The sequence below is a fragment of the Temnothorax nylanderi genome, unplaced genomic scaffold (genome assembly GCF_030848795.1).
Source record: "Temnothorax nylanderi isolate EJ_2023f unplaced genomic scaffold, tnyl_v1.0 TNYL_tig0004_pilon, whole genome shotgun sequence".
NCBI classification, from domain to species: Eukaryota; Metazoa; Arthropoda; class Insecta; order Hymenoptera; family Formicidae; genus Temnothorax; species Temnothorax nylanderi.
Window position 1 is genome coordinate 1,845,879 of NW_027249066.1, and position 21,692 is coordinate 1,867,570.

Genomic DNA, 21,692 nt, shown 5'->3' on the forward strand with positions numbered 1-21,692 from the left:
TTGCAAAGCGCTCGCCGCTCGAGCAAAGCGGGGGTCTTTTGAAGCGTAAGATCAAGGCGATCGGACGGGAGAATAAATGCGAATAAATCTCACCACCCACGTTGTACAGGCTGTGTTTCGTCCATCGGTGAACGATTAAAGAGCGGCACATTGTCGAAAAGCGACCGGATTAGAGACGTCGGCGTTTAAATACCAGCTTAAGATGGATATGGACAATTCGCGCAAATTGGAACGTCTACGTCGCGATAATAGGTATTGAAAAACGTGCCACGGACGTACACACATATACACACACAAACACAATTTTAAATTTCTTGCGCGAGACATTTCACCTGATGAACAATATTAATTGGGATGCATCAAACGTCATGTCTTGATAAAAACCGATGAATCAGCTATTTCTTTGTACCAAATGAATTTCATTACTTCATTCCCTAAATGTAGAAAGATGATTCACTCGACTGAAGGTAACGCTCGTGACATGGCCGGAAATATTGGTCATTGTTAACCAGCGCTTATTCGGAGAGCCGCACTCCAATGTCCGATAGACGGCAGCATCCCCGAAGCTGCGCTTGCAGCAAAAGCTTTAGAGCTTGCATCTCGTGGCGCCACCCCTGAGGAAAGCTCGGAACCCCTTATCATTCAGTGTTCATCAACTTCAGGCTTTCACCGAGCAATGTAAAATTATAATTTTCTTACGCAAAATTAATTTGATCAGTTTTTGTGAATGAGCATTGAATCACATATAAAAATGTAATAATTCTCTTAAATATATACACACACGTTTCTCTTCATAAAAATAAAATAAAAATTATTAATATAATCAGGATAGGGTTCTAAATAATATTATAAATAGATCAAATTATTCGCAAGATTATTGTCTTCCGCGATAAATCCTATATCTTACATGTATAGATCTAATAAATCAATAAGTTTACTTTCGTGAATTTAAATTTATGTCGATCCCTGCAGTTGTATATTATTCAGCTATTTAATAAAACATTTTTCAACTGATTATAAAATGAGTCTTTTAAATCGTGCTTTGTTTCTTTGTTGCTTTTTTAATTACATTTTTTAAAATAAGATTTCTACTGATAATTGGAATAGTCTAAAATCTATTATTATAAACGACTTTAAAGCAAATATGTCGAACAAATTCATTGTAAAAGATATCTAAGAGATAAACGATAAGCATTCATGTGATTAACCGAGTATTAAATATACAATGCACGTCGCTTAGATAGCTTGCACGGCTCTGGAGAAAATGTATCCCGAGGTCAACGTCTTTGTCGACGGACGATGACGTTGCGCAGGATATCCGGTCGTGGTTCAAGGCCACCCTCCGCGACTTCCAGCTGAGCACCTCTTCCTGCTCCGTTACCTACCACCGCATAGAGAGGGCGACACGAATCCCTAGCTTTCTCGCGATCGATCGCTCCGCAGGGATGACTGATCCGCACAGTCATTTGGGCTTAGCGAATCCACGGACCGAGCTCAATGCTCAATACACTGCGGACACTTATATACATTTATACACTATATACGTCCACATATATACGTTTTTGTAAGTAATAGTGTAATAAATTTTTTTATTAAAAGTGGGAGCAAAATACGACTTTTAAGAATAACACATGTTTGATATAAATTGAACAAGATAGCAAAAGCTAAAACTCATTTTTTATTTACATCCCTTAATAAAAAAGAGCAATTGATCGCGGAGATTACGTTCTGGTCCAAGCGTCGTGTTTCTACGATAGTTCTACCGAATCATTGCAAATGTTTTACAACTCACCGCGCGATGAGCATTCAAAGCTTGTTGCAATTACTACGGGGTTTTATGCCTGATGATATATGAAAATGGCGAACAATAGGGTAGAATGGAGGGATGGAGGGTTCCTAATCTTCAACATGCAATAATATGTATATATGCGTTTATACAGGTACTGAATACAGGAGCAAGTACGCGCGACAAGAATATTGCGGAAGCTATTGTCCGGTACCACGTTGAAATCATTAACGATTTAGAGCAGAATACATATTAATCTTTGAATATGGAACAGCGCATTCTGTATTATCAAAACTCAACCGGCAGTAACAAGCGCTGTGGCTATAGTTCTTTCCCGTGTTAAGGCTCCTGGTCCCTGAGCCGAGAACTCCGAAGCGACGGTGGCGACGTACCGTCGCGGTAGAAATAAGAACTCTCTCCTCTCACTCTCTCCAATGGAGAATTCTGTCCTTTCAGTCCTTTGTGACATGTTGACAACCTATTTTGTTGTGCGTGCTATTTCTTTATTATTCGCTCTGTGCTTGTGCTCTAACGTTTAACGTATTCGTGAAAGTCGTAAAATTGGCCGAAAAGTAAGATTTGCACGCGGAAGGAACGTTTTCACCTCCTTTCGATAGTCGTTAAACGGCTGTTTTTCCCGTATGTTTAGGCTTCGTTTTATGGTTGTTTGTTTATTGTCGAGGGAAAAGGGTAGTTTTCGGCCAATTTCGGAAGTGTTCTGAAACAATCTATAGTGATGTTTTATTGAAATGTCTTTTTATTTGAAAATGGCACGCACAACAAAATTGGGTGTTTTCCTCGCCTCGATAGTAAGAATCCAATATGGCCGCGGTGACTACCCAGGAGCCTTAAGCTTAAATCCGACTGGTTGCATATAGAATGCCTGAAGAATTTTGACTAAAATATTAGTATTTTCCTTATATCGTTTATTTATAAATATTAATTATTTAAATAGATAAATTTTAAAGAAAATACGGTGAACGCGTATATGCACCTGTAAACCATAACGAATGTCATATACCGAGTGCATATACATATACATCCATAGTGCTCAAAAGGTTAATATGTTTCGCATTGTGCTTTAAAATTTTTATTAATTTAGATATAGTTTGTGTACTACGTTTAATGTAAAACGTTTAACGGTCAACATTGTGAGTGCTGAGCAAAGTTCTGTGCGATTGTTTTATTATGATTATATTAATACGCATGTAATTAATTTTATTTTCATTATTTATTAGAATCACATAATTTAAATATTATCGAGATACAAAAATATAGCATAAAGAAACAATGATAAATTAATTTAAACATACGGTGATTTTTATTTTAAGAAACAGAGATCAGTTTCGAAGTAAAATCAATTTTATTTTCGTAATCAATTGGCGATAGCTCGCAAACTAGTTATCCGAGATAAGTATCCTTAGTCTCATTGAGAGCACTAGAGTTTCAGCTTTCGAACGAGATCAATATCATCTCGTTATGATTTTTTTCCGCGAAGATATTGATGATTGAATCGATCTCAATGAAAATGTTTATGGATAGAGATTCAGGAACAAAATCAATTTTATTTTCGTAATTAACCGATATCTCGCAAACTAGACATCCGAGATAAGTATCCCAGCTCTCATTGAAAACGATAATTTAGTTTTTAATGAGATCAAGATCATCTCGCTGCGAATTTTCTGTACGAAAATATTGACGATTATGTCGATTGTGATCTGGTGGCGGAGTAATCGCGCACGCGTGCGTCTTTACGGTGGTATATCATATTTCAAAGCACTTGTACTACACGTGTTTTCGCGCTTATTTTTTCATTCATGCAGATGTGAAATTACATACGCGCAGCGTTCTTTTATGTATGACGTGTGCGCGCCAGATTTTCCAAAAAGCTCCACGAAAAATGAACGTAGTGACATGCGACAAAAACTAATCTTCTGCGTTTCACATTCTGCAAGTGATCATGTACAATGCATACGCTCTTGTTATGTATATGTGTGTATACTTTACCTAGTTAAGGATTAAAAAACGCTAATCTATAAGGTTAATCTATCTATAAAGAAAAACCGTTAATGAAAATATTAAAAACTGCCTACGAAAATATTATATTATATATATTACATTAAAAATGTAAAAATCTATCTATATAACAGATTATTCGCATGAATTATTCGTGTCGAATATGACGTTTTCCAGTTCTATGTTCGAAACCGTCGCCATTGCGTGTCACATGTTTTAATATTTAATTATAAATAAATAAAAAATAAATAGTGGCATATACATCACGGTATGATTCGCAATTTCCGATCGACGCATTTCTTCGATAGAGCATGATTTATTTTTAAGTCATGCAATAAGGTATTTATATGTTATACTTAATATAAATTGTATGAAACGAATGCAGATATAGTTTTTACAGTTTGTACAAAGTTAAGTTACATTAAATTGAATTTAAGCAAACGTATAACTTCGCGATATCAAGCGATATCTTTACCATCGGACGTATATCGCGCTTTGAGATATTACAACCGTGATTTGCGAACGAGACAGAAGAATGACGTGTCCAGCAGAACATATGCTAATCGATGCAGACAAAAAGCGGAAGGAAACAGGTGCTTCAGAAAAGCACATTACATGCGTCAGAATGAAATTGGCGTACGCGCCGTGACTCCGCGCGATTAAATCGAACGGGAAACTGTGCCGCCATTATATCTCATTTACACGAGCAAGGCTTTTAAATGAATAATTCAATCGATCTGTTTTTTCGGTGGAGGATCTCATTAGGAATGTACCGCACCATTTTCCATTTTTATTCTTTTACGGCGACGAGAGTAAAAGCTGGCGCAGCGTTGCTGCTTGCGAGAGGAACCGTGATCCTCTTTCTACGACCCATTTTACATTTCGAGGCTGTCCGAAATGATGTTTTGCAAGAGTTATTTTTATAACTCTTCCGTACGCTTTACAGATGTGTACGTTGCATTGTTACACCACTGGCCGGATCGATCGCAGTGCACTATCACAACTGCGCTATATAGTGCGCTTTCATTGTAATTGCGCTGTTACAATCTGTGAGCGCGAGTATAAATAAGAAATAAAGAGTGCTGGGAAGCTGAAGCAAGTGCGAACAATGCTATTGGATGGTATATCTACTCAGCGTGTCGCTTTCCTTCCTCCAAGGAATAAAAAGAGAAATGGGCAGTAAGAGAGAGAAAAAACAATTTTATTGTCCTTTTAAAAAGAAAATTCCACTTGTATTAGTAAGTGGCAGATATAATGGCAGCGTAGACAGTAAAGTATCGAGCTTTACTAAAAAAGCTTAATAAAAATTTTGATCTCGAAGTCTAATGAAAGAAATTTAAGAGAGTTTACCCAAACCAGCTCTCATACAAGACAACTCTTAACAATAGCGAAAAGTAAATTCTAAAAAATAATAATATTACGTTTGCAATAATAAAGAATTTATTTGAATAAGGCAGCACAATCAATAAATTTCTTCTTTCTGCAATTTCAAAATTCTTTATTTTGAATGATTTTTTAGTATTCATAGATTGAATTATTGAACGAACTTTCGTAATACAATATAATAAAATATTTTTTCACCGACAGATTTATTAGAATATTATTATGCCGAAATAAAATATTATTTTTTTGACAGCAAAGATGCATGCATTAATAATCGAATTAGCAATTCGCATGGCATGGTTTTCGGCAGAAGAGAAGAGAGTCAATGGACCTTGGAAAACGGAACGGACAATACTCGCATATACGCTAACATTTTAACGCCCATCGAGCGATGTTATTCGTCATATCGGACACGCGTTAAGGTCAGTCGTAAAATGTCGATCGCCGGGGATCACGATAACGTCGTTCGTTCTACTTTTTTTTCTCTCTTTCTCTCTCGCTCTTTCTCTCTCTTTGGATTCTCGTCTCCACCATCGTTACCGCTCGTCCTCCGTTATGCTCGCGGTAACGACAGACACGCCGACGCCTAAGGGCCGTTCACATTTACGAGCACGAACGGAGACGGGAGATATCGGCGGAGAAAATGAGTCGGAAAAGTGCGACGGGAGCACCCCTGGCGATCGTCATTGCTTGACCCTTCTCGCAGTCTTTCACCCTCGCGGCAGATACACATACACGTACACACATGTTCGCGCGTACAGACGTGGATGTGTACGAACGCCGATGGCGGTTAGCGACAGTCATGCCATTTTCCTGCTCCATCCTGCAGGAGCAGCCAGAGCGAAACTCAGTAAGTGCTCGATTGCATTCTCATTCTCTGGGGAATAGTTACACGGATTACATTCACCGTCGTCCGATAATTTCCGTTGAAAAGCGAACGATTCTGACGGCAACCGGCTAGATGTTTCCGCCGTGATTCTGTACAACAACGACAGATTTTGCGGTGCTTCGCGACGCATTTCGTGCCGCGAAATAAACTGTAGAACTATACCGCGCGATAAGCTAAGCTTTCGTAACGTTAGGTGTTATACATAGATTGAAGCGCCTTTGATTTATTGGATTGTCATTAGTGGTGGTTCTGAGCAAACAACTCGACTTTCACCCGACTTTTATAAAGCTCCGTTACATTGAAATTCGGCGCGAGATGCTCGACAGTCTCCGATGTAAAACGAAATCGATCACTATCTTCCTCAAACTCCTCGGTGACTCGCCTAATGTGACTCGAAGTTTTCCTCTTCGCGATTGCTATATACGACACGAAGTTTCGAGCGTTTCGAGGTCGGGATATATGAACATCTCTATATGGAACTTCTAACTGGCTCGACAAGATACAAGTTTATCTACCTTATCTGGTTCAATTTTGAGTTTCAAAAGCAAAATTAAATTAAATTCAGTACTTTGTAAGTTACTTTATTATTACTAGAAAATATTTTAATAAAAGAATTTAAAAATGTTACAAGAAAAACATTCATCAATTTTTTTAGCATTCAATATTAAACATTTTATGAGGGATAATAATCCCTAAAATTAAATGTATAAGTTAAAATAAATCTATTTGGAAATAACTATAGCGTACGATATTGTAAATTTTATTGACATTATTAGAGATAAATTTACTGAAACCTGTGTTATATCAGAAATATTTTCTATTAAGAAAATATTTAAGATTTAATGTCTTTAAAAACTGTCTTTCAATTATTTTATGTAGTATACAAAATTAGATATAATAAGTAGAAGAAATTAGAAGTGTTCAATGAAATAATGCAAAGAGCGGATGTTAGTTATAGACAGATTACGAGAGCAGATCTCTTCATAATTCGAGCATAATTCATTTGCCGTCTCTCCAGGGGGAAAAACGTTGTTGCACATCGAACTCGGTGTTTCACGGGAATACGTTAACACATGTTGCTGCGCGACAACCGATACACCCCTCACTCTTCCGCCGCGTTCGTTTCTCATCCATTTTTTACCCCGATTCGCGACACCCCGAGGGTCGCAGCTGCACTCCATTTCGAAGAACAATCTCTGCATATTTGAAATCTATCCGTGACTCCGCACGCTGTACGTACATGGCATGCGCGAGTATACGTGCGAGTCTATACGTGCGGCATGGGAAGACACGTATGCAGAAATTGGCCGGAATTCCGCCGGAGCCGGCGTCAATATATTATAGAAATTTATAAATTTTCGAGCACGCCCGCTCGAAAAGAGGTCGGGGATGCTGCGGCGGCGGCGGTGGTGGCGGTGGCGGCGTTGCTCCTTTAAAACGGCGCGCGAGGGCAGAGCGACGACTATTTCTGCCGTTTTGACTGGTGAAATTTTCAAGAGGCCATCATTGATTTTACCCCCCTCGCGCGTCGAGCGCCGCCCTTATTCCACCCTCCGCGCGTCGCGCGCCCTTCTCGACCCGTACCTCGCATCGATCACCCGTACTGTCCACGCAAAATAACGATTAGCTCGAGAGCGCGACGTGTTCCAGAGACGTTCGTCCAGTCCAAGTAACCCACGAGTCTCTCGCACATAACGAGCCGGAGAGATCGCGGACACGCGACATTACGACCATCAAGTTTAACGCGAGTTTACCAAAAGTAGAAAAACTGCAGAAAAGAATCACTCGGATACGTATTTTCAGAATTTCGCTACCAAGAATTTCTTGCAGCGAGTAAGATGCTCTCATATATCATATATACACATGTTACTTTCAATTTTACTTCACTAAATACAATCAAGAGTTGCTATTAAAATTTACACAAAGTAATCAATTGTGTTGTGTTAAAAAATAATAGATCACGATAACACGTTGTTTAATCATTTAAGATTGTTTTACATTATGAAACACACATCGGAATTTAAATATTTCTGGCATATTTTGTTTGCAATTAAAAGGCAAATATAACTAACTATATCTTATGATATGAATCAGATCATTCATTGCATATAATGTCCTCTGTCTAATCTTCTTTGGTGATGGTTTAGTCTAATTGTAAATCTTAATCAAATTGCTCACGTCCTCCACATATCATGTCTATATAATACTCGACGAAATTTAGAGCTACGTTTACTGCCCACCCGACGGAAGATTGGTCTGTCCATAATTCAATGCACCCCGCTGTTGACTCGGGAAACGAATACATACGTATATGTATATAAGCGAAACGCACTCGCGTCGTCGGAAAGGGAGAAACACAGGGACCGAAGGGCGAAGCAGCAGCCGCGCGTTAAATATTTAGAATTGTGAGTTATGGTACCGCGTGTATAGGCGTCGCATTATCGGTAAAGACATCGAGTCCCAGGTGCGTCCTATGTGTTTACGAGTCTCCGAACGGTCCAACTTCAGGAGCGGCAAAGCCCAGCGGGAACTTCGAAGGCTATGTTTTGCCGGATATATCGCGGGTCTGCACCAGGTGCACAGTGACTCTTAAGGCGGAGTATCTTTCGGGTCTTGGTCAGGGCGAGTTTTTTATTCGAGTAGGCTAAATTTTTCTTAAACGCTGAACACCGCGCTCGACAAGGATGCATTACGAGCATCATATGCGCTCTGCATATCAGATTGAAAAAAAAATTCTACTTGGCTTGTAGTTCTTCATTATACATTTTAATAAATATTTTTCGGGATAATATGTATTATTAAATTAAGTGGAAAGGGAGAGAGAGAGAGAGAGAGAGAGAGAGAGAGAGAGAGAGAGAGAGAGAGAGAGGGAGAGAGAGATTCAGAGATTGGATAAAGATTTTCAAAAGCGATAAAGAACAAGTAAATAAGTACTTGTGAAATAGTATCTTTGTTTTGCGCAAGGAATGAACAGACAACAGAATTTCATTGACGTAAATACCGTAAATATAATTTTTATGACTTTGGCTCTTTTTATGGTGTTTACGCTAAAACGAAGAACGAAGTTGATTCGGTCGTTAAAATAAAGTTATTTCTTTTTTACGCAAGCTATTTATTGATAACCGAGCCGCAGAACAATGTCGAAGTTAAATCGAAAAATATGCTTTTTTTACGAGCTTTGCCTCCATATAAAAGGTATCTCGATATTGTAGTAGATTCTATTAGTTACAGTGTCCGTTTTTCTAGAGTTTGCAAAAATAGATTGAGTACTAGACTATGGAATAATTTACAAAAAAAAGGATCAATATTACTGTGGAAACGGCATAGTTTTTTAATGTAATCGAAACCAGAGAAACAGAATCGGAAGTACGTATACACGATAAGTAGATTAACACGCTCGCACGGAAAATGGATGATACTTAATTGCGCAACTCCATATCATAGACGCACGAACCCTATATTAATGGTGACAAGCTACGAGTACGTCTGACCACCGATGAGGTTGTTCGCTCTGCTTCTCGCTTTATACCTGTCAGATCGGCCCTGAGTAACGATCCGGCAGAATTTCAGTGCCTCGGTCTACGAAATGGCGTGACCGCGAATGGATCGCGTCGAGAGGGAAAATATAGAAATGTAAATTGCCTCTTATCACCATAATGACGTGCCCAGTCACGGAATTATCCAGAATGCTGTATCAATCGTTGGCGAATATCTCCGTAACGGTGGCGGAACATTAAAAGCCCGGAGCCGGATTTACAGCTTAATTAAAGAACGATAACGTAGTATTTATGTGGTAAAACGATAGGAAAAGTTGGCTAAAACTTAAGTATCGGAGAGGGTAATCTGTTATACTATCAAAGTGTCCACGTACAATGAAGATAAGTTTATCTCACAGCGGCGTAGATGCAGGTGGGAGGACGTTGCTCTCTGTTCTCGGTTTATTCCACCTCTCTCCGAAGAGAGAACCGAGAACCGAGAAGGAGGTTCCGGGAGGACTACAGCAGTCAAGGGACGAGTGATTTATTCCAAGTCGCGTTTCGCAACAACCAACCTTAGATTAACCGAATTACTGGATTCCTGGGCCGGCATGGGTCGCCGTGCCACGGACCGGTGCGGCGCGGCGGCGGTATTCGCTGTCGCAACCGGCGACAGAGCCGAGCTACAAGGTAGATTTGTCATTGTGCCCCCGGTGTTTAATTAGAGGGAGTATCGACCGGGGAGGGCGAAGAGGGTCGGGACCCTGAGTTTCGTGGGGTGAAGGCGGCCCGAGGACCGAGCCGGGCGAAGGCAGCGCGGCGGTCGGATGGCACGTCTCTAGATAGGCCCCCTCACCTGCAATTACCCAATCGCGTCACGGTAATGGATTACCGATTGGAGAGGAGCGGAGAGAATCCGGTTCCCTATTCGATTCAGTCGCCGGTGTCGGAGGTACAGCGACGGAGGGTAGCGGCGATGTCGGGGCACAGGACGAGGGGGAGTGACCGCCGTCTTGCCGCCCGTCGCGCACCAGGGGCAATTTACCTCGCCAATCTATGCCACGTAATTGGGAATTTTATAATATTTTTGGAAGCGAGCCAGTCTCGGCCGAGCGCGGTAGCCGGGCGCGGGGCAGCGAAGCACGGGGGGAGGAAACGACGGGAAAGAAAGGTAGAGAAAGACGGTTGCGGAGGTGGGTTATACGGTTGGGATACCGTGGAGGGCCGGCAGCCTCTAGGGAAGATGGATATCCTCTTTTTGAGAGCCGCAACGCGCCGGATGAAAAATGCACACGGCTAAAATTCACCGCCGCAAAAAGGGTGCGAGCGATTTGGAAGCATACCAAATTGTAATCGTCGGAAATCGACGATTAATTTATCACGGAAATGCCCCCCCCCCCTACTCGTCCCTTAAGCGCCGTCCCTCACCCTTCAGCGCTTTCAACTATTACCATTCTCATTTTTACGCGAATGGAACCATGGCCATCGCCGCGGAACGACTCCACCTCCTTGTTCCTTGAAACGAGAGGATTTGCGGTATAACCGCAGAGAGACGTACGCTATCAATCGGCGAATCGAAAACCTTTCACGAGTACTCTTCCCTTTGTAACCGCATATTGTGCAGTCATATTTCTCGTAAGCTCTCCGTTTCCATCGATATCGCGTGTTAAATTTAGACCCGGTAAAGCTTTAAGAACTTATTACACGTGTGGAAGAACGTTATATTAAATATTACACATCCCGTTGAATTAACGTCAATCTCAGGACAAGATAATAGTTTGTATATTGACGGGACTTTTTATCGTTGTGGTTTATTGCCGCGAGAACACGTCCATTTTATAGCGAAACAGTCGACGTATAATAATTGGTGGTACAATTTAGTTTGGTATCGTCGCAAAAGAGTGACTTTCGATCGCAACACTCTCGAAAAGTATCTACTGACTCCGAGCGCGATAATAACGGATGGTTACCGTGCAGTCTGGCGCAGCTGCCAGTAGCACCGTATCTACTTGGTACGGCCAAGCGACGGCGGTGCACGTTGCCGCACGTGAAACAAGCGCACTGCCGCGCTGGTCGAGCCACTTTATATTCAAAGCGCAGGCGGACGTCTCTGAAAATGCAATCGCAAAATACAATACCGTGCATTACCTATACCCCGGTGCGCTCCAGAAAGAGATATCGTAAAAGATGATGTTATACATTATGCGGCGCGAGGCTTCCAACTCACACCCTGCCCCGTATCCCCGCCTCGCAGCGCGCGCAGGGGAAAGGGCCCTCTAAATCCGCCACTCTTCCCCTGTTCTACCTTCGTGCTGCTACGTCCGTAGCGGGCGGCCGCCGTCGTCGATACGTTAATAAAATTCGTGGGTTGAAAGGGGCGCGCGTGTATGGATATACGTACTCCTCCCAGGATATTGGAGTATCCCCAAGGAAAATCCCCTATTCGACTTTCTTCCATCCACCGGCGGCCTCTCTCGCCACCGACCGGTCCAACGGAATACGAGTGAAGATACGTGAAAAATCGCTCCCGAGGTCTCCGAGCTTTTATTATTTATCGGCCCGTACGATTGTTCGCGTGCGCGACGACGGGCGGTGCGAGGATTCAACGCCGCGTTTCCGTCCGAAGTAAGGAATCACGCGAGGCAATATTTCCTGCGGGGGTACGGAAAATTCGTTAAAATCTCGTGTCAGGTCGTTCCGCCTCGATATCCCAAATTTTTGCGGCCCCTCTCACCGTACGCCGCGGTTCGATTATTAACGAAGCGTTGTAATGTTCATTACCGTAGGCGCAATTTATTGTAATGCGTAACGTTGAACGCTCGTTTATTATGTATTCGATGTATGAAATTTCATGCGTAATATGGAGCATAATTAGAACAGATATGAACATTATACATTATGTGATTATAATGCACGGTATTTTCGCAGACGCGAGGTTGAAACTCGTGCGTGAGCATGTGCGTGTTTGCTACAGGTTATCGTAATAATTTATTCATTGACAGGACGACAAATTGTGTTTTAGGACGCGCTGTGAAAAGCACAGCGACTAGCTTCGTTTTATTTATGACATCTCTGCCTTTGACTGTTTGTTTGCTACGTTATCTGTTGCGCTACGAAACAGTTCGTAAGGAACGAGTCAACATGAGTGTTGGGAATAAAGTGATATAGGCTGACTAGGCATACCAAACCGTGATTTTATAGTTATCAATCAGGATACCGGAGAAGCCGCGATCTCATTCAGGTATCACTATCACTGAATACGCGTAACATTGTAATAAAAAGTCTCAGCGCAGAGGATTATAAATTATAAAAATATTTTCTAGACTCTAGAGAGAGAGAGAGAGAGAGAGAGAGAGAGAGAGAGAGTCTATCCATTTCAAGGCAATAGATTATAATATATTATAATACATTATAATATATTAGTTCATTTATAATATACTTTTATATTCTTAATCTTTATGGATTAAGTAGATCTTAATGGATTTGTAAAATTATATTCCAAACGCAAATAAAATGTATGTATGAGAAATGAGATATAAAAGAATCACGAAGTATCTTTTTCTATCAATTATTATTAGACATTATATCAAAATTTTTATTTAAAATGATAATTAATGTAACTGTAAAGTGTTCTGTATTACTTCTCACGAAATATCTTTATTGAATATATTATTTATTCCTACAGTTATTACAAAAAAAATTAAAACATTAAAGATTAAGAATATAAAAGTATATTATAAATAAACTAATATATTATAATATATTATAATATATTATAATCTATTGCCTCGACATTAAAATAAAAAAATAACTTACTGGCTGATGCGCAACAGCGGAGTTGTAAGTTGTAACCCTGCGTTGATCTGTAACGTAGAAATATTCCTACATTAATCAGAGCCCAAGATAATCAATACTTGATAATCAATACTTAAATAATTATATCGCGCCCGTTAAATTTTTAAGACATTTTAACCGATATCTGATTTAAAAATGCCAAGAAACAATCGCGGCTGCATATTTCCGCATTAACTTGTTCGCATAATTAATCCGCGAAAAATCGTGCAAGTATTACGACCGTGCGAATAAGAGAGAGAGAGAGAGAGAGAGAGAGACGCGACGTTCGCGACGTAATATTTCTCGCATATGCCGGAGATCGGACTTCGAAATTGCGAAATTGCGCCGGCATTACGGTATTGCACGAGTAACGAGTATCACGTAACGGTCGAATTAAGTCGCGCTTGAAAACGTGACGGAATCTGCCACAAGACTGACGGGACAGCAAAATAATAAATGAATAATAATTGCTCACCCCACGGTTGGTCCGCTGTCGCCCGATGCCTCCCAGGCCCTCTCCTACTCTCCTCGATCCTCCAGATTCTCCTCCGTTGGCCCTTTGTCGCAGCTCCGTCGACGCGCTCACGACGCGGCGGCATTCACGCATGAAAATCGACGATATCGTCGCTTATGATCGCGCGACACTTTCGACACGGCACTCCCGGTATTAATCTCGCGACGCGGCGCGTACTTTGTTACACGGCAACGAAAGAATTACGGCGGAGAAACAACGAACGAAGCTACACACGATCCGCTCGACGCCCGTGACGCTTGTCGTCCCGCAGGTAAACGCTAAGATGGCGGAGAGAATTTCGTTAATCGCGCGGCCAACTTCACTCGCCCCTCGCCCGGAGCAACCGTCTGAACCGTCGCGAGAACGCTACACTTGCTGGCCGTGAAACGATTTTGGATAACTGCAATTAAATCATCGATTTATGAGCACTCTGTCTATCTCCCACAATCACCACGTATCAAAACATAATTAATTACAAGATTAAACGTACAACGTTACCAGAGACTGTGATCGCTAATTAAATACGACGCGGCGTCACTCGATTCAGGGTATCTTTCCGCGGTAGGCGCCGCCGATTATTATCGATCGCCGTATCTTTCATCCGTGTTCCGAAAACGACACAACTTCGTTCTAAAGCCGCGCGGCACGACGCGAGTCAAGTTGACGGTTGAGAAAAGCGAGATCATCCGAAAGAATGTAGTCGAATGCGATATGTACCTCGGTGTCCGTATAAATTCCGCGAAGCGCATGTATTAAGCGAACATTCGATATATCACAGTTTTTCGTAATTCCAACCGTCGCGCCGCGCGCCGAACTCGGCAGTCGGCACCGCGGCGACACGAGTAGTAGTGATGGAGTGGGGGGGAAGGGTGACTAGGCAGTCGAGGCGCGGCGCGCGTTCCGTCGTTCCGTCGGTATGTGCTCGGTCAGCCTACCCCCCCCCCCTCCCTCTTCCTACTCATGTTACCGCGGCGCGGCGCCCGCGACGTAAAGCCTTGTATTCACGATACTAGAAATCGCGCTCCGAGATCTTCGGAGCAATTGACCAATGCGATGATTGGTTAATTATTTCTCCGTCGCTCGTATCTCGGAGCGATTTCTAGCATCGTGGACTGGACACAAGGCTTAACTCGTTGCTCCAATCACATCGCGGAGTGACAGCTGCACGAATCGCCGGCTCCGACTGTTTAGATTACGAAAAACTGTGGATATATCGAATGTTCATTTAATACATGTGTTTCGCGGAATTTGTACGGATACCGAGGTATATCGCATTCGAGCACATATTCTCTCGGATAATCAATCTCGCTTTTCCTAACCGTCAATTTCACTCGCGTCTCGCGTCGTGTCGCTGTCGTTTTCGGAGCACGGATGAAAGATACGAGCGGAAAGATACCCTAAATCGAGTAACGCCGCGCCGTGCTTAATTAGCGATCACAGTCTCTGTTAACGTCGTACGTTTAACTTCGTAATTAATCGTATTAATTAATCGTATTTTGATATGTGGTGATTGTGGGGGACGGACATAGTGCTCATAAATCGATGATTCAATTGCAGTTATCCAAAATCGTTTCACGGGCGGCAAGTGTAGCGTTCCTGCGACAGTTGCTGCTGGCGCGGGGCGAGTGAAGTTGGCCGCGCGATTTACGAAATTCTCTCCGCCATCTTAGCGTCTACCTGCGGGACGACAAGCGTCACGGGCGTCAAGCGGATCGTGCAGCTTCGTTCTCCGCCGTAATTCTTTCGTCGCCGTGTAATCAAGTACGCGCCGCGTCGCGAGATTAATACCGGGAGTGCCGTGTCGAAAGTGTCGCGCGATCATAAGCGACGATATCGTTGATTTTCATGCGTGAATGCCGCCGCGTCGTGAATAAGTGCGTCGACGGAGCTGCGACAACGGGCCAACGGAGGAGAATCTGGAGGATCGAGGAGAGGAGGAGGAGGCCTGGGAGGCATCGGGCGACAGCGGGGCAACCGTGGGGTGAGTAATTATTATTCATTTATTATTTTGCTGTCCCGTCAGTCCTGTGGCGGATCCCGTCACTTTTTCAAGCGCGACTTAATTCGACCGTTAAGTGATACTCGTTATTCGTGCATTACCGTAACGCCGGCGCAATTTCGCAGTTTCGGAGTTCGATCTCCGGCATATGCGAGAAAAGATATTACGTTGCGAACATCGCGTCTCTCTCTTATTCGCACGGTCGTAATATTACTTGCACGATTTTTCGCGGATATTTATGCGAACGAGTTAATGCGAAAATATGCAGCCGCGATTGTTTCTTGCATTAGCATTTTAAAATCAGATATCTGTTAAAATAATGTGTTTTAAAAATTTAACGGGCGCGATATAATAATTACTTCAAGTATTATATTGATATCCTGGACACTGATTAATGTAAAAATATTTCTACGTTACAGATCAACGCAGGGTTGCAACTTACAACTCCGCTGTTGCGCATCGGCCGGTAAGTAATTTATTTATTTCAATATCGAGGCGACGGATTTCTAATTACGCCTCATTACTCGCCGTTCTCTCTTTCTGTTTCCCTCTCTCTCGTCCTCTGCCGCGGATAAGTATATCTCACAGAGAGAAGATGCATTCGGCTATAGTTTACCGATATAGGGATCTAAGTTTCACTACCTCACGGAGTTCGTCGAAACACGGCTGATAAAGGCGGAACTTAAGTGATTAAGCTGCAGGAAAGGAGCGTTCTAGCAGTTTGGTGGTTTGCATTAACGGCCTTGACTTCGCGAAAGTGGAACGTATTTCTCTGGGAATTGCTGTCTGCGTCGCCCATTGAGTAAGAAATAAAGCTGCGGCTATGGTTGGGTATTCCCATGTCTCGCGTTCAATTACACGCTGCTCACCCTATTAACATCTCCGCGCATTTAGTTTAATCATTTCCTGTGTTCCATTAGTATTTTTGTCGTCAATTCTTTTTTTGTTGTTATATGAATAAGAACCATGCCACAAATCGCGCATGTAATCACTCAATGGGGAGCGAAGTCAGTAATTATTATTATTACATCACATAGCTACACCGAAAGAACAGTTTTGCTGAAATATCTAAAAATTTAACTAGGTACAGATCTGAAAATAATTTTGCTGCACCATCAAAATAATTATAGTAGGTCGCTGCACACATAAAAATAATCATTCTACAGCCAAGGAAAGCACTTACTTATTTTATTTTATTTTTTTTAAGTAAGTTTCCTTACAACAAAGAATATTTTCTTACTAATAGTTTTTAAATATCTTGACACAAGTCTTTGAAAAGCCAGAATATTATTTTGAGTAAATGTAATGCTTATAATGACTTTATGGTAGATTTGCGGAAGGTTATATATCAGCAAATCTACCATAAAGTCATTGTAAGCATTACATTTACTCAAACCAATATTCTGGCTTTTCAAAGACTTGTGTCAAGATATTTGAAAACTATTAGTAAGAAAATATTCTTTGTCGTAAGAAAACTTATTTTAAAAAAATAAAATAAAATAAGTAAGTGCTTTCCTTGGCTGTAGAATGATTATTTTTCTCTGTGTGAAGAATAATGCTGTAAAAAATTTCGACATTTTAGCAATCTGTTTGAGTGTTCTACATAATTATTTTGATGGTGCAACATAATTATTTTCAGAGCTGTATCTAGTTAAATTTTTAAATATTTCAGTAAAACCATTCTTTCCATGTATCTCTATTTCAATGATAACAATCATGTTTCTTTTTTTTTTATTTTTCTTGATGCTTGAGGCACGGGTATTTAGCTCTGCGCTAACCCGAATGTTTTTTCAACGGCGGGGTGATCGAACGAACGGTGAGTTTTAAAGACACCGAATAAAATGTTTTACGGTCGTTCGTTATCAGAATGTGAGAGTCGCACGAATGGTCATGGATACGCTCGGCGCACAATGAGGTAGAATGTAGCTCGTGGCGCGTAGCGACGGTATAGCAGGACAACGAGCGAAAGAGGATGACACCGGGACGGGGGTGAGGTAGGATAGAGCGCATAGAGCAGGTGGATGTAGGCAGTGGGGTCCCGAGTCCCGACCCGACCGTAAAGAGAACGGTAGGAAGGGCCGACGGCGAAGTGCAGTTAGAGGGCGATCAGGATACGGAGAGGTCTGCGCGGCACCCGCGGCTACTCTTCTCTGTCTGGGCCTTCATCCGGGAAGCTTTGCATGGAAATGCCGGCGCTGAATAACCCACCGCTGCTAACTTTAGCACAATAGTCGTCACATTATGTTGCGTCAGAAAGCACCGACGGCACGGAGAGCCTGCTGGTTTCGGGAGTCGCTGGTATAACCGCCCCTCTGTCTTCCTCTCTCCCTGTGTTTCACCCAGTGTTCTCGCGCACTTCTTCTCACACAACATACCCTTCTTCCAATATCTTTCCTCTCTCGCATATCTGTTCGCTATCTATCCGCAAATATTGCGGTTTTGTACACGTTAGACATAGACGCGAGTAACAGCGATCCGGCAGGGGCAACGGCGAGGGTAGAACGATTATATATTCGACCGGGTCAAATACATTGTCTCTCGCATCCATATATTATCATAATTTATAGTGTACGCATGTAACTAATTGGGCACTGCAATTAGTGTTGCGAATTTAAGTTATCCGCGCAGCAGGCTATATCTATCTGGTATTTTATCACAAGCACGCGCCTCAGGACGAGGCAAATTAAGTTTGACACATAATTAATAACCATCTCTCGTAATTATTACGTGTACTAATATTTACGATAAATTATCTGTAGATGTAGTGCTCGAGCGAATTCGCTCTGTGTTATCTTTCGAAAAGGAAAGCAGGAAAAGGAGAGTAACAGCGGCAATATTATGCGACCAAACGTGCGCGCCGCTGACGACGGTTTCCCGATGCGAGAAGCACTTTTCGCAGTAAGACAAACGAATTAGCGGCAATTTCGCGGAGAACCCTTCGAGCGAACGTGTCACGTACAGTCAAGACGGGGGAAATTGTCTAGGAATAACAGCGATTACTCACGGGGAACGTGCGATTTGATACAAGAGCCACTTCCTCGTTGCCCCCTCATCCGATAGTTCGTCTTAACCGCCGCGGGCGCATGGGGCATGGGGCTCGGTGAGTTAATTGCGAAGCTTTGTCTGAGTCGCGGTGATACATGCAAGGATGCCTTCCCTTACTGTTCTCAGGGGTCGATAATGCCGTCTCGAGACGTAACTGTCGCACCTGCTGACGTATATTTAAATAGGTCAACCGTGCGGTTGTTTGTACTTTAGTAATGACCGGTGAAATTTTGATGAGGGATATACGAGAAAATTCGTGGACGCATCGTACACGGAAAGAACGGTTTTGCTGAAATATCTCTAAAAATTTAGCTAGATACAGATCTGAAAATAATTTTGTTTTACCATTAAAATAATTATAGTGGGTCGCTGAAGTACGATGATAATGCTGTAAAAAATTTTGACATTTTAGCAATCAGTTTGAGTGTTCTACATAATTATTTTGATGGTGCAACAAAATTATTTTTAGATCTGTAGCTAGCTGAATTTTTACACTAAGAAAAAAATATTTAGATCCAATTTATTTACTTGTCTGCTAATAGCTTATTTACTTAATATAATACACATATTTATTTAGAATTAGACATTTTTATTTAAATTAAGTAAAAACATCTAATTCTAAATGAATATGTGTATTATATTAATTAAATAAACTATTAGCAGCCTAAATAAATATTTTTTTGAATCTAAATATTTTTTTCTCGGTGTAGATACTTCAACAAAACCGTTCTTTCCGTGTAAATATGCATCGCCCAGCGCGTTTATAGGGATATTTAAAAGACCATTAATCGTATATATTGACAAAGAATTTTTTATGAAATTATTATAGTCGATGTCATATGCAATCTTTGATTATAACATTCCGAGCGCAAGCCTTTGCAAATAACGCTTTTTCCTATACGTAACTGTATTAAAATCGGAAATAGCAAGTACGCGCGCTGCTATCTGCGGAAGAAAAGGAACGAATGGAAGGATAACAGTGATAAAACGCCGCATACCTTACACAGCCGCATGCGTGAAGTGACGCAATGACTTTTCTTGGTGGCGTACTAGATACGACATGGAACTTTAGCATTCTTGAACATGCAAAGTGATGCAAAAACGTTCCGTTAAAGAATATGATGCGGACCGGTGCCGCCCGTGTAACCGGTAAAGAACAGCAAGCAAAACGTACCCATCCACGGCTCTCTCGCGGCAGGGGGGCGGAGCCCATTCGTGACTTTCGTAAGTTAATCAGTACTCTTTTGCAAGAGTTACAGCCCCCGCTGCCGTATACTCCAGCGTAGGAGTCTGGATCTTAGCGGGCTTGCACAATGGGGCATAACTTTGCATAGGACACGTACAGCGAGCAACAACTAACAACTAAGACGTTTCGCGGAGTCGGCAGAGCCAGCCCACCGCCTCTCCCGCACTGAGAGTGAGGGAGCAAGCGGTAAGGTCGAGGAGACCTCTCTGAGCGTGCATATGTATCCATTATGCAAATTTCGTAGCCATTATAATAAGCGAAGCCCTTGGCATACCTTAGAGGCTGGCGTCGAGAACTGCCAACATTACCGCAACATGGCGACGCGGTCCAAGAGGACAAATTCAATTAGGACTCGGACGTTAAGTTTGGAGTTTAGTTAACAGGCCGAATCGTTCCGATTATTACTGCCACTCCAAGTTGACGTCATTTTATAGACAAATTTAGGAGATGAGGAGAACCGCAATTGGAAGGCAAATTACTCGCGATCTTTCACGCTACTGTGGTTTTAACATTCTGTCAATGTAAGAACTTACTATTTGCAATTTGTATGGTTATTTGTATACTATTGGTTAATGCGTGAGTCGCCGCAAACTATGCGAAAAGTTCCCGAGATTTTGCGCGAGGAAATGTCGAGGTGAATCGCCGGTGACCACGACCTCCAGTCTGTACTACAGTATCCCAAACTCCAACACCTAAGCTCTCCGTGTCCAAGATTAATCACCCTCGGTCGGGTTTCTCCTCGGATCTCTACCCATTCGTTCCTCCCTCCGCGACCGCTCGTCCACTTTTGGAAGGGCGTCCCACCTTACGGGGGTTCTCATTACTTAAGGCACGGCATTAGCATATCGATTTCCTGCGGGAACAGTTTCAGAAATTCGCCTGGTCCCCGTGCTCTTTCGTATTACGGTATAATGAGAGACGTCATCCGCATAACTTTAAACCGTGCGATTTAATTCGAAGTAGCTGATTTCGTCATTCTTCTGTGTCAATTGAAACATTTACTCGTGTGGCGCAATTTTATTTGCTACACTAACGCAAAAAATTTAATGATACATAAAAAGATTTTCAGCCTTTTTTCGCGAATTTTTCTGCAATTATGTGTAATCTAGAAATCTTAAAATTCCAATAACTGCAATCGTGATTAAGTATACATTCGATTAGGTCAGCATAATATTGTTTCTAAAATTATTATGTACATTTATATACCGTATGTGAAAGGATTATATATCTCTCATATATTGTATTTAAGAGCGTAAGAATTAATTAACGAATTTAGTAGTGCAAATTCCAATCGCGCGAGATTCCCGGATAAAAATTCCAACCGAGCGATCGGCCCGTGGAACTATCGAATTTTCGGAGTCTTAGAACTTCTACAAATCCAGGCAGGGCAGTTTTACATCGGCGTGTTACGAGTTTGCGCCGCTATCACCCGACTCGTGTAAAGCCCCGTGAAAGCCATTATCACCTCTCCGGCCTCTCCTGGCGTTCATCGTTCTCTTTCTCT

General features: G+C 42.0%; 1 protein-coding gene across 7 annotated transcripts in view; it reads right to left on the bottom strand.

Annotated features, from left to right (window-relative positions):
- The window catches only part of LOC139773910 (uncharacterized), a 394,169-nt gene that overhangs the window by 117,560 nt on the left and 254,917 nt on the right, over positions 1-21,692 (bottom strand). For 4 of the 7 annotated variants that reach the window (XR_011718452.1, XR_011718454.1, XM_071708727.1 and 1 more), the window contains one exon: positions 13,367-13,413. The exons of the other annotated variants lie outside the window; for them this stretch is intronic. Coding sequence is in view for 2 of the 4 variants with exons in the window: in XM_071708727.1 (XP_071564828.1) it covers positions 13,367-13,413 (47 nt within the window). In the remaining 2 variants the exon portion in view is untranslated. The remainder of the gene's footprint in view (positions 1-13,366; positions 13,414-21,692) is intronic. 7 annotated transcript variants of the gene reach the window in all.